The sequence below is a fragment of the Haemorhous mexicanus genome, chromosome 8 (genome assembly GCF_027477595.1).
Source record: "Haemorhous mexicanus isolate bHaeMex1 chromosome 8, bHaeMex1.pri, whole genome shotgun sequence".
Lineage (NCBI taxonomy): Eukaryota > Metazoa > Chordata > Aves > Passeriformes > Fringillidae > Haemorhous > Haemorhous mexicanus.
The window spans coordinates 1950871-1963613 of NC_082348.1; the positions used below are offsets into that span (position 1 = coordinate 1950871).

The 12743-nt window shown below is 44.6% G+C and overlaps 1 protein-coding gene across 1 annotated transcript; it reads right to left on the minus strand.

Annotated features, from left to right (window-relative positions):
- Positions 1 to 612: 612 nt before the first annotated feature.
- On the minus strand, positions 613 to 10753 carry LYPD6B (LY6/PLAUR domain containing 6B). The gene is made up of 5 exons (XM_059852503.1): positions 10522 to 10753; positions 9272 to 9426; positions 8155 to 8253; positions 6222 to 6352; positions 613 to 4541 (listed from the first exon to the last, which is right to left on the minus strand). Exons 2-5 carry the CDS (start codon positions 9393 to 9395, stop codon positions 4368 to 4370), a joined length of 528 nt encoding a protein of 175 aa, XP_059708486.1. The 5' UTR covers positions 9396 to 9426; positions 10522 to 10753; the 3' UTR covers positions 613 to 4367.
- Between the last annotated feature and the right edge of the window lie 1990 nt (positions 10754 to 12743).

A 12743-nucleotide genomic window follows, 5' to 3' on the forward strand; every position in this document is an offset into this window, starting at 1 on the left:
GCCCATAAAAGATTAAATATATATACATATATATAAAACTAAAAAAAGACAAAGGTTGCAACTCCCCTCACAAAACTCAAAAATAAAAGTCCCCAATAACTCACACTGAAATTGAGACAAATTACCCCAAATTAACTTTTTGAGGTGACCTTTAAAGCCTTAAATCATTTCCCTTTTAAATATTCAAAAAAATTAATGAATATTCAATATATTTTTTCTTTTCTGTTTTCCCCCTCTCTCCCCCCAACCTGCAGCTGCTTTTTCTGCCTCTCCTTGATGCCAACAGCAGAATAAATCAGATTTCTTTTTATTTTCATTAAAACACCGCAAAACTACAATTAAAATTCTTTTAGCCATGATTTCAGAATCACAATTTTTTAAAAAAGCAAATAAAATTAATATTTCTTCAAGCTTTTTATATATCTCTGGGCACTGAGGGTCTCTAAGAGGATAAATTATCCTCAAAAAGGAAGGGTAAATATTCCCAAAAATAATTCTGGAATACAGCAGAGAAGATGAAATTTAAATTATGCTGAAGTCAGGGCAGAATTTAATTTAAATTAAGATTTTACCAAGCAACATTTGTCACCAGAAAAGTTCCCCACCAGAAAATATTTGAATATTTTTTATTAAAAGTGCCATCTCTGGAGAAGATTTAAAGCAGTTACACAGCAATAAGAAAACATCCAAACACTGAATAATGAAGAATTTATCTGGATTTAAGTTTTAAAAATAAACCTTCTATAGGCTGGCCAGTGCAAAGTAAATAAAAATCATATTACACACATCTATATATAATAAAAAAGACATTTAACTGCACAAACGGATGGATTTGCCATTACTTCTGAATTATTTTCAGGTTCAAAGATTTAAGGATTTACAGAAACAGCATTCCCAAAGTTTTGGGGTGGATTTAGGCAATGAAAAATTGAATATACTTAAATTACTACATCTGTGAACCCAAACTGAGATAAAGACGTGACTGAAAATTGGTTTTATCAAAAGAAAATTGGAACATATTTAAATTACAACATCTGTGAACCTGAACTGAGACAAAGACATCACTGAAAATTGATTTTATCAAAAAAAAAATTGAATATATTTAATTACAACATCTGTGAACCTGAACTGAGACAAAGACATCACTGAAAATTGGTTTTATCAAAAGAAAATTGGAACATATTTAAATTACAACATCTGTAATTTAAATTACAACATCTGAACCCAAACTGAGACAAGGACATCACTGAAAATTTGTTTTATCAAATCAAATAATACTTTTTTAAGTTCTTCAGACAGAGATCTGAAAATTCTGATACCTGAAAATATTTAATATAAAAACTCTGCCATAACTTAAGGTCGGATTTCTGCACAGTCATTAATCCTGCTAAAAATATGGTGAATTTTAAGACTCTTTTCTCAGCACGTTTTTCCTACAAAATCAGCATTTAACATCAAATCCAAGCAGGGTTTTCCATAAAAAGAGATGAAGCAAAGGGAAAAACCGGAATTCCCTCTTAAATTCCATATTCCTACCAGGTGCCTCTTTGTGCATGGCATTAAGAGCATTTGCATATTCAATTCCCCATTAAAAATAATCCCAAGATTTGCAAAAACAAAGGGATTGGTGCATCCAAACCATTACAACTCATCATTAACATCCTCCACTCTTGGCATTTTAAAATTCTAATTTTAAAACCTAAAATCCAAGATCAAATCCCTTCCTGTGCCCAGGTGGCACCCTTGAATCTTCAGCTGATTTTTGGGGTTTATCCCAAACAATTCTTTCCCAAAAGCAGAAGCAATTTATGAGGTTTAAAATCCTCATTTCAGAATTTCTTCACTTTCCAGTGAGGGGGAAAAATAAATCATTCCTCCAAGGAAAAAAAAATCCCACAGATTTTCCCTCCTGAAATGTCATTTTTCATTGCTGCAGCAGTTCTTTAGGGTCTCCCTGCCATTCCCAAAAGTTCTGGAATGGCATTTCCACTATAAAAATTATTGCAAATTGAGATTATTGCAAATTATTGGCAGAAACTCCTACCAGACCACAGAGCTCTTGGAGGCCTCGTTGGGATTGCAAGAATTATTCCCAGAAATTGAACTTAGGAGCAATTTGTGCAGGGAAAATCCTATGACCCAAAATGTGGGAGCCAACTTCCATTTGACTAAGGAATTCCCTGTGGAGCAGAGAGAAACCTGGAATGGTTTGTCCACCAGAAAGTAATTCTTTCACTTGGAAAGATCCTTCATGGAGCAAAAGGATGAAGGTAATGATGGAACCATCAGGGAATCCTGGAATGGTTTGGGTTGGGAAGGACCTTAAAGCCCACCCAGATCACCCAGGGACACCTCCCACTGTCCCACTACTGCCTCAGGTTCAGCTTTTCTGTGTTCCAGGCTCTGTGCTGCTTCAGTGTGCAGCTCTGAGCTTCACACTCAGCGCTGCTGAGCTCTGTGCCCAGAGCAGGGAGACAAAACAATTCCTGCTCCAGCTGGGCACCAAGGACAAATGAGCCAAATCTCAGCCCAGGAGCACAAACCCCGTGGGCTGGAGAGAGAAAAACAAGCAGGGTGGGAGTGCCTGGGCTAAAGCTGGGCTGGGACAATGAACTGCAAGGTGCAAATGGAGCAGAGCTGATCCCAGGGAGAGACCCCGGGAGCGCTCGTGCATTTTGGGGCCATTTTGGGTCATCCTGGGGGCAGCCCTGGCTGGGCTCTGGTGCTGCCCCAGGTGGATCCATGGAGGAGATCCTGGAATCAATCCCTGCTTTATTCTGGGACTCTGCCCAGCCCCTGCACTGGGGCAGCCTGAACAAGGCTGCTCCAAGCCCCATCCATCCTCACCTTGAACCCTTCCAGGGATCCAGGGCAGCCACAGCTGCTCTGGCAATTCCAGCCCAGCCCCTCCACACCTTCCCAGCCAGGAATTCCTTCCCAATATCCCACTCCAATCTCCCTTTTCCCAGTGGAAGCCATTCCCTGGGTCCTGTCCCTCCAGCCCTTGTCCTCTCCTGGAGCCCCTTCAGGCCCTGCCAGGGGCTCCGAGCTCTGCCTGGATCCTTCCCTTCTCCAGGTGAACATTCCCAGCTCTCCCAGCCTGGCTCCAGAGCAGAATTCCAGCCCTCTTGGATGGACAGAAACCAGATATGGAAAGAGAGAATCCAGATCTTGAGGAATGAGATATCCATGAGAATCCAGATCCTGGAAAACCTTGACTCAGACATCAAGAACCGTTTTCCTTCAGCAATGAAAAATCTTTTCCATCCACATTTTGTCGCTGCACAATCGCCCGTCCAGGAGCCACAGACTGAATTCAGACACCTTCCTGCATTCTAAGAACATTGTGGAGGAAATTTGGGAATGTCAACAAGCTTGGAAATACATCAAAGTATTTTTTACAACTAAATATAATTAGTGACAGAAAACAGTAAATAATTAAGGCAATGTTGGTGTCAAGGAAGCCAAATTTGTAGCTACTTGAATTCTTCAGGGAACAGCTCCAAATCTCTTTTTTGAGGAAGTTTAAGTGATCCATCCTTCCTGAAAACATCCATCAGGAGAATAAAAATCCTGGAAAAAACCTGTGCAAATCAAGAGAGAACACAGCAGAATTCCCTGCTTATTTATTCCAAGAGCTCACTTGGAATTTTTAGGACAATGAAGCTCCTTAACCATAGCTGTGATTTCAAAGTGGTGATATCCCGATATCACAAAAATCACATTTTTGTAATATTCTGAGGGGACACTCAATTGTAAGGAAATAATCCCTTTGCTTTGCAAGATCAGGAATTCTGCTCTGGGTGCTCCAACAGGATTTTTAGGAATTCTACATTTCCCACAGCTTCAAAACAGGAGGAGGGTGAGGCATTTTATAGAAAGAAAAGAATTAATTTTGTATAATTGCCAGGAGAAATAAGAGCTCTGATCAAGCAGGAAAAAAACCCAACCTCATGTTTGTTCTCTATGAAAACCAGAGGTGTTCTCTATGAAATCAAGACAAGCTCAAACACACCCTGATAAGAAACTCTGAGTTGTTTATGCACATTAAAGGTTTAAATCCAGTTCCCACCTTTCCACATCATCCACCCAAAGCTCCTTTTGATTGCGATTGTCACAGTTCTGTCCCAAAATCCAAAAAAATGTGCATTTTCCTCAGAAAATGGGGAATTAAACTTGAGTCCTCCCCACTGGGGTGTTTCTGTGGGGTACTGACGGGGCAGGACTCCCACTAAACACCCAGGGAGAGTGGGATGCGCCTTCCCGTCAATCTGCCGGGATCGGGGAACATCAGCGACTTCTCCTTGGAGACCCTGCAGGCTCCTGGCCCGGGGGCTGTCCCAGCAGCTCCGTCTGGGGGTGCTGTGTCAGGACAGTGCCAGTGTCAGCAGTGTCACCAGTGCCAGCAGTGTCGCCGGGCTGGGCAGGGCGCGGCTGCCCGCGGCCGTCCTGCGCGCCTGCAGCACGGCGAACACCGCGTTGGTGGCGTTGGTGGGGATCTCCACGTTGCAGATCATGCCTTCGCAGCAGGAAACACACTCCTGCTGGGACAAAAGGGTCATTAGCTCACGGTAATTAGCGCGGGGTAGTTAATTCAGGGTGATGAATTCAAGGTCATTAATTCAGGGGCGGTTTTAAGGGAGAAATGCGCGATTAGGTTCGCAAAGCTGAGCTCAACAGACCCATCCTGGCCAGGGCAGAAGGTGGAGCAGGTATGCTAAAAATCATCCTAAAATCCAATTTATCCATGAATCAATTCTCCAGATCAGGAGTGCAGGTTTTTCCTGGAGTCCTGATCCCCAGGTGTGTCCCCAGACTGAGGTGGGATGTCACAGAGCCACCCTGGCACTGCAGAAAACAGAGCTTCCAACACCTCAACTCTAAATCTGCTCTGCAACCTTTCAGGTTTCAGCTTTTTTCAAGCTGAAAAATTCTGACTCTAAAAACTTTGTTCCCACTCAGCTTTCCCCTCGAGGTTCTGTGTTTGGTGCAGAGCATGCAGAAATCCCATTGCTCCTAGTGCAGAGCACGCAGAAATCCCATTGCTCCCAGTGCAGAGCATGCAGAAATCCCATTGTTCCCATTGCAGAGCATGCAGAAATCCCATTGTTCCCATTGCAGAGCATGCAGAAATCCCATTGTTCCCAGTGCAGAGCATGCAGAAACCCCATTGCTCCCAGTGCAGAGCATGCAGAAATCCCATTGCTCCCAGTGCAGAGCATGCAGAAATCCCATTGCTCCCAGTGCAGAGCACGCAGAAATCCCATTGCTCCCAGTGCAGAGCATGCAGAAATCCCATTGCTCCCAGTGCAGAGCATGCAGAAATCCCATTGCTCCCAGTGCAGAGCATGCAGAAATCCCATTGCTCCCAGTGCAGAGCATGCAGAAATCCCATTGCTCCCAGTGCAGAGCATGCAGAAATCCCATTGTTCCCATTGCAGAGCATGCAGAAATCCCATTGCTCCCAGTGCAGAGCATGCAGAAATCCCATTGTTCCCAGTGCAGAGCAGCTCTTGGCACATTCTCCTGGAAAAACCAGCCCTGGAATGGCCACCTCCAGCCCCAGGAGCAGGGCAGAGCAGGAGAAGGGCATGAGTAGAGCAGGAGTAGGACAGGAATAGGGCAGGAGTAGAGCAGAGCAGAGGAGGAACAGGGTATGAATAGAACACGAGCAGGGCAAAGCAGAGCAGGAGTAGAGGAGGAGTAAAACATGGGCAGGACACAAGCAGGCAGCGCAGAGCAGGAGTACAGCATGAGCAGAGCAGGAGAAGAGCAGGAGCAGAGCAGGAGTAGAGCAGGAGTAGAACATGAGCAGTCAGAGCAGAGCAGTAGTAGAGCAGGAGTACCGCAGGAGCAGGATACAAGTAGAGCATGAGTAGAGCAGGAGTAGGGCAGGAGCAGAGCAGGAGAAGGTTAGGAGCAGGGCAGGAGCAGGGCAGGAGCAGGACACGAGCAGGCAGAGCAGGGCAGGAGCAGGGTACAAGTAGAGCAGGAGTAGGGCAGGAGTAGGGCAGGAGAAGGGCAGGAGAAGGGCAGGAGCAGGGTACAAGTAGAGCAGGAGTAGGGCAGGAGTAGGGCAGGAGAAGGGCAGGAGAAGGGCAGGAGAAGGGCAGGAGAAGGGCAGGAGAAGGGCAGGAGCAGGCAGAGCAGGGAAGGAGCAGGGCAGGAGCAGGGTACAAGTAGAGCAGGAGCAGGGCAGGAGCAGGGCAGGAAGCACTGACCGTGTGGCCGCTGTCCCCGCGGCGGTGGCAGCCCACCAGGTGACACTCCTCGCCCGTGGCACATCTCTTGGTGACCGAGGTGCTCTCCCCGCGTGCCGTGAACAGGTGAGCGGTCAGGCAGTACCGAGTGCCTGCAAAAGGAACCTGGAGTTGGACTGCCATCATTAAAGGAACCTGGAGTTTGGCTGCCATCATTAAAGGAATCTGGAGTTTGCCATCATTAAAGGAATCTGGAGTTTGCCATCATTAAGGGAATCTGGAGTTTGACTGCCATAATCATTAAAGGAATCTGGAGTTTGCCATCATTAAAGGAATCTGGAGTTTGATTGCCATCATTAAAAGCAATTCTGCAGTTTGACTGCCATCATTAAAAGGAATCTAGAGTTTGACTGCCATCATTAAAAGCAGTTCTGGAGTTTGACTGCCCTCAGTGATCCCTCAGAACAGCCTCTCCCATCTACACACAGCTCAGGAAAACATCCCAGAAAATGCCTCTGCAGAATCACCTGCTGCTCGATGAAAAGAGCATTTAGCAAGAAATTAACTCCTGTGCAATCTCAGCTGACCCTTCCAACCCCCAGCAAGGCTGCTTTGATTGGAATTACTAATTAGCAGCATCATCCACACGTTTATTTTTGTTTCTCTCCTCTTTCAGGCAGCAGGTTCCTGCGAGGTTTCAGGTTTGTTTCCTCATTCCTCTGCTCTGCCTCTTCCCCTTTCCCACCGTTCCCGTGACCGTCACCGGGGTGAAAAATGAGGAACCATTTCCATTCTCTCTGAGCTTTCTCCTCCCCAGCACAGGTGTGAGCCCCAGTCAGGCAGGTCCTGCTGCTCACCAAGAACAGGAAATGTTGGGATGGCATCCAAAGGGAAGGGAATAAAGCCACAGAGGAAATTCTTCAGGTTTTTTAAACAACATCTTTAAATTAACTCTTGGGAAGCACATAATGATGTGAATATACACAGAGAAACATATATAGGTAATTAATATGAACATATTATTTAAAATCTGCTTGAATATTAATTTTTTTTGTTATATAAAACTGGGAGGTGGAGATAAATAATTTTTCACTGTTGCTTTACACTCTGAAGAGAATAAAGCTACAGAGGAAATTCTTCAGATGTTTTAAACAAGATTAAAATTAACTCTTGGGAGGCACATCATTATATAACTACACAGAGAAATATACACAGGTAATTAATATTGATATATTAGTCAGAAATCTGTTTGTAAATTAATAGTTTATTGTTATATATCATATAAAACTGAGAGAGATGGAGAGAAATAATTTTTCACTGTTGCTTTACACTCTGAGGAGAATAAAGCTACTGAGGAAATCCTTCAGTTTTTTAAACAAGATTAAAATTAACTCTTGGGAGGCACATCATTATATAAATATACACAGGGAAATACACATTTATATTATATTATATTATATTATATTATATTATATTATATTATATTATATTATATTATATTATATTATATTATATTATATTATATTATATTATATTATATATAAATAATATATTAATAATAGGTAATTAATACTGATGTATTATAAAATATTACAATTATTTTAAATAATGCTATATTAAAATATTAATATTAAATTCGATATTAATATTGAATTTAATATTAAAATACCATCACTATTTTCAATGCTTGTATATTAATATTTTTGGTATATATTGTATAAAACTGAGAGAGATGGAGATTAATAACTTTTCCCTGTCGTTTTACACTCTGGAATGGCCAAAACTGTCACGTCAGCAGAAAATTCCTGACTCAGCATTCCCAACAACAAAACTGCAGGCACTTGAATGTCACCAATGCCATGCCTGAGCCAGACTTCTCCAAGGGGGGGGAGGGAGGGAAAAGCAAGTTTAAATATCCCCAATATTTCATGTTTCCTGGTCCAGCCTTACTCACTTTCAGGACACCACCTGTCCTCAGCCCATCTGTTGCAGTTGTAGTTGTCCACGGCGTTGTCACAGGTAAAGCACTTGAAACTGTTTGGGAATGGAGTGGCTTGGAAAGGGTTAAAAAGGCATTAGAATACAGTCAGGTGGGAAGCATTGGGGAAAAAATGAAAATGTTCAAAATTGTGCTTGTACAGGCATGTATTTACAGAAATAAATTATACATATTTACATCTTTTCACTGTTAGACAAACAAAACGAGTTTTGCAGAAAGCTTTTTCTTTTCTCTCTAAGCTTGAACTCAAAATATATCCTCATGTTTTCACTCTCATAATCCAAAACTGAGGCAGTGGTGGGGAAAGCAGGGGAGAGGGAAGAGTTTATCTCCCTCCTCGTGGAGCAAACATAAATCTACATTTTCCTTTGATTTACAGATCTTGATCTCCCACTCGGAAGGAGAAGTCGGATCCTTTAAACAAAAGGTCTTTTAAAATCTCATTTCCATTATTTCAGTGGATTATTGGAAGGTGCAGGGTTCATTAGGGACAGGTTACTTTTATTAATTCCAGCTATTATATCCTGGCTGCTCTAACCATGCAGATAATGCAAATGAAGGGATGGAACACTGGTGATGCCAGATAAGAGGCAAAAAACAGAGAAAAAAAATTAAATAAATGATGCCATTAGTGCCAACTGGCCTCACAGGTCCTACGGGGTTTTTAATTACCTTCAGAGTGAATTAATTGCATGCAGCAACACCTATTCCTCCCCTTACAAAACCCCCAGCAAGATAAAAGACCAAAACCACCTGTTCTGGATTATTTACAGGGAAACCGCCGCATCGTTTCCTCTGCAGGGAGACAGAAAATAATACAAGAAAAGCCCTTAAATGCCAAAGTCCTTGTGCACTCTTTAATTTGGCAAGGATTTGATTTATCTACATTTAGTCAGCTTGTCAAACACTAAGGGCAAAGCACTGTGGGGTGAGAAGCAGAATGTTTTAAAGCTCCTGTGGAGACCAACTGCTGAAACGCAAAAGAATTGGGTAGGATGGGGCAAAGAATTACAGTTTTAAGCTAGAATTCCATACAGAAAAGGCCAGAATTCCACAAAAAAAAGCCACTCACGGTCTAGTGGAGGCCTGATGTTGTAGAAGTTGATGTTCTCAGCTGCAGCCCAAGGTCCCGAGAGGATGAGGAGCGGGAGAAGGGCCGCGGCCAGCGCGCGCCGCAACGCGCCCAGCCCGGGCATCACTGCGCAGGGAAAGCCCCAGCCCTCAGGCCTGCAACAGCAAGGGAACACATCGTGGTCATTGTTCAGTGGGAATTGTGAGGATCTGAGCTGTGGGATGATGGATTTCCTGCCCAATCCTGCCGGGAGCGTGGAGATGCAGCCGGGAGTGCCGGCAAGCGGCGCAAAGCTGAGCTGGTGGTGCCTTCTGCTGGCCAGAACCCCTCACCGAGGGCTGGGACTGGCAAAATAAACTCAAGCTCACGTTATTCCTTTCACCTATTTGTCCTCCTGAGCCTTGGAAAATCCCTCAAAAGGATTCCTAAAAATCAGCAGGATTGAGGACCTGGAGATCCAGCTTGAGACAGCGTGGAACAAACAGCACCAAACACAGAGAAATCTCAATTTCAACACCAACAACCAAGCCCTTACCTGAGATAAACAAATTTCACTTCACACAAGCTGCATCATCTGAATTTTAAGTGCACTTGGCACTGTCACACCATTAAAATTTGTAAGTGTAAATTCAATTTATTTCCTTTTAAGTGCATCCCAAGGGAATGCTAAGAAAGGTGGCACAGAGGTTTTGGACAAGGGCAGGGTGGAAAGTTCACAGGGATGAGATGCAACCACCCAAAATTTTATTTGGGGGCCCCCTGGCTGCTCTGCCAAGGCTTCAGAGAGAAGAACTGAACATTTTGCTCAGGTTGGTGTTCAGACTTCCACACCTCCAGACAAACCCAGGGAATTGTGGCAAATCCCAGCGACCCTGGAGTCTGGTTCAGATATTACAAATCACAGCCTCGCTCCTCCCATGCAAATTCCCAGCAGGATAAACAAGCTGGAGTGGAGGCTCCTGCCAAACTAGAGCCAAAGGCATTCCCTCCAAACTTCCAGGCACTCCCTGGCCAGGCTGGAAATGGTGCTCAGCAGGGAATTCCAGGAATTTCCCTCTTTTCCTTGCGTTTTTTTGGATTGGTTGGGGTTTTTCCTTTTCCAGTGGAGATGGTTTTGCCAGCCAAGCAAACAGCAGAATGTCAGGAATTGTGAATTTTACTGTGAATTTTACCATACTGCTTGAGATCTGCTCAATTAAACCCTGGCTTTCTGGGTATCTTTCAGGAGATATCCCAAAATCCCAGCCTACCTCTGCTCCCTGTGCACTTCCAACTCTCTTTTCCATAGGATGGTCCAGATCTCCTCTGGCTGCAGCCCAGGATCAGAGGGATTAGGCAGAAGAATCTGTGGAGAACAAACAGCAAGAGATCATCAAAATTCCGTTTTCAAGACACAAATTAGCATTAGATTAAGGTAAAAATCAGGATTTTATAATGAAATATTTGCAGAAGCACTCAAGCTACACAATGTGGCTCTCCCTGAGCGCTGTGGCACTGCAGAAATTGAGATTCCCTCCTTCCTGGGATAGTCCAGTGCCATAAAAGACAAATAAAAGACAAGAAGTGAAGGAAGGAGGCTCAGCCCACCCCTGAGGATGAGTTTCCTCCAGGAAAACCACTGCTGAGGGGGTGGGACCACAGCAGTGAACATCCCCATTCCACAGATTTCCCAACTTTCCCCAGGATTCTGCCCAAAACAGCAGCACAGGGAACCTGAGGGAGTGAAGACAAACCAGCAAGAGGCTGGTGAACAAACAGGTCCCCCCAACGTGTGGAGCTGATCCAAATCCTGGAATTCCAGGTAATTCCAAGGCTGCAATCTCCAGAGCCACACTCCTGATCCCCATCGCCTCATCCTTGTGCCCCTGCACCATCAGGGATGCAGATTTCCTGACTCCAAAAGGGCTCCAAACCTTAAAAATGCCCGAGGGATGCTGGTAACCAGATGAGAGGAGTCTTTTCTGTGCCTCAAGTCCTCGCTCTCCTTCCTGGATCCCTTGCAAACAACTGTTTATCCTGGAATTCCAGGATGGTTTGGGGTGGAAGGGAATTTAAAGCTCACCCAGTTCTACCTCCCTTCCACTTCCACGCCTTCAGTTTGCTCCAAGCCCTTCCAACATGGCCTGGGACATTTAAATCCTTGGAATATCCTGATTATATCCTTGGAACAGCTCAAGCAACCCAGTTTGATCAAGAATTTCCCAAAATTACAGCGTATTTCGAGCACTTGTAAATGATTTCCATTTCACTCTGCAGGAAGGGAGGGAATTGAATCACTCCAGCATTTCCAAGGCTTCTCTCCTTGCCCTGTGTTTGCTGCTGGCTCGAGGAAAGCCTGCCTTTATGGGCTGTAACTGGATCTGAAGCACCTGGGCAGAAGAAAAGGCACAATTCCCCTCGTGCCAGCTTGCTGCTCCCCCCTGCTCCCCTCCCCCAGGCTCCTCTGGCTTTCCCTCGTGCCAAACGGAAAATCTGAGGGAACATAAACACAGAAAAAGTGACTCTGGCTGGGGGCAAGGCTCAGTAAATCGACCTCCCAACCTGATGCAGTCAGAGGTGTCCCTGTTTGCCAGGCAGGCCAATAAATAATGGATGCTGTTTGCCATGGCTTGGTTACACAGCTGCACCACAAGGGCCTTCTCCAGGCAAATAAGGAAATATTGGCCCAAAAATGGCTTTCACATCTCCCCCAGGACCTTTCAAAAGCTTATTTTCTTCCCAGAGCCTTATCTCTGTGGAGCTGGCAGATAATATTATCTAGCAGAGTGAGTAAATGTTTCATTAGGCCCAATTAGGAGCTCTCATTAATGAGGGGAGGTGGAATGTCACAACATGGAAGATTAACTTTATATAAACAGGAGCGAGCAGGGAGCTCCAGCTTTCCTGGGGGAGGGAAGACAACCCAAAAGGGAAGGGCTGGCTGCTATAAAAACCCCTCTGACCAAAACCCATCTCAAGGAAACCACCAGGAGTGCAATGGCTGAAGGAATTAAAATATTCCAGAGGGCTGGGACCTTGCAGGGTGCGATGGAAAAGTGGGAAGCAGCATCCCTGCTTTCTGGTTTGAATAAAAATTCCAGCCAGTTTTTCCTGGCAGGCTCGGTGGAGGATTAGCAGATTGAACATCAGATATGGAATGCAAATGCAGCTTCCTGCTGGCATTTAGAAGTGAGCAATTTTCAGGTGCTGTCAGACAAATGCTTCTGTTGAGCTTGTTAAATTGCACTTCAGGACACGGGAGCTCCACGGGCAGAAAGGAATTTTCTCTTTGGGGCTGGAGAGGTAAAACCCAACACCTGACCTGGCCCTGCCACAAATCCCAAAGGCCACAGAGGAAATTCAGCTTGGCTGAAAGGGCAGAAAGAGCTCCCTGGCTGCCCTGTCCTCATGTTCTCCTCTGGAGAAATGGTTCTTCTCACCATTTAATTCCTGCAAAACCCAGCCAGCGAACAAGTGCACAGGACAAATTTTT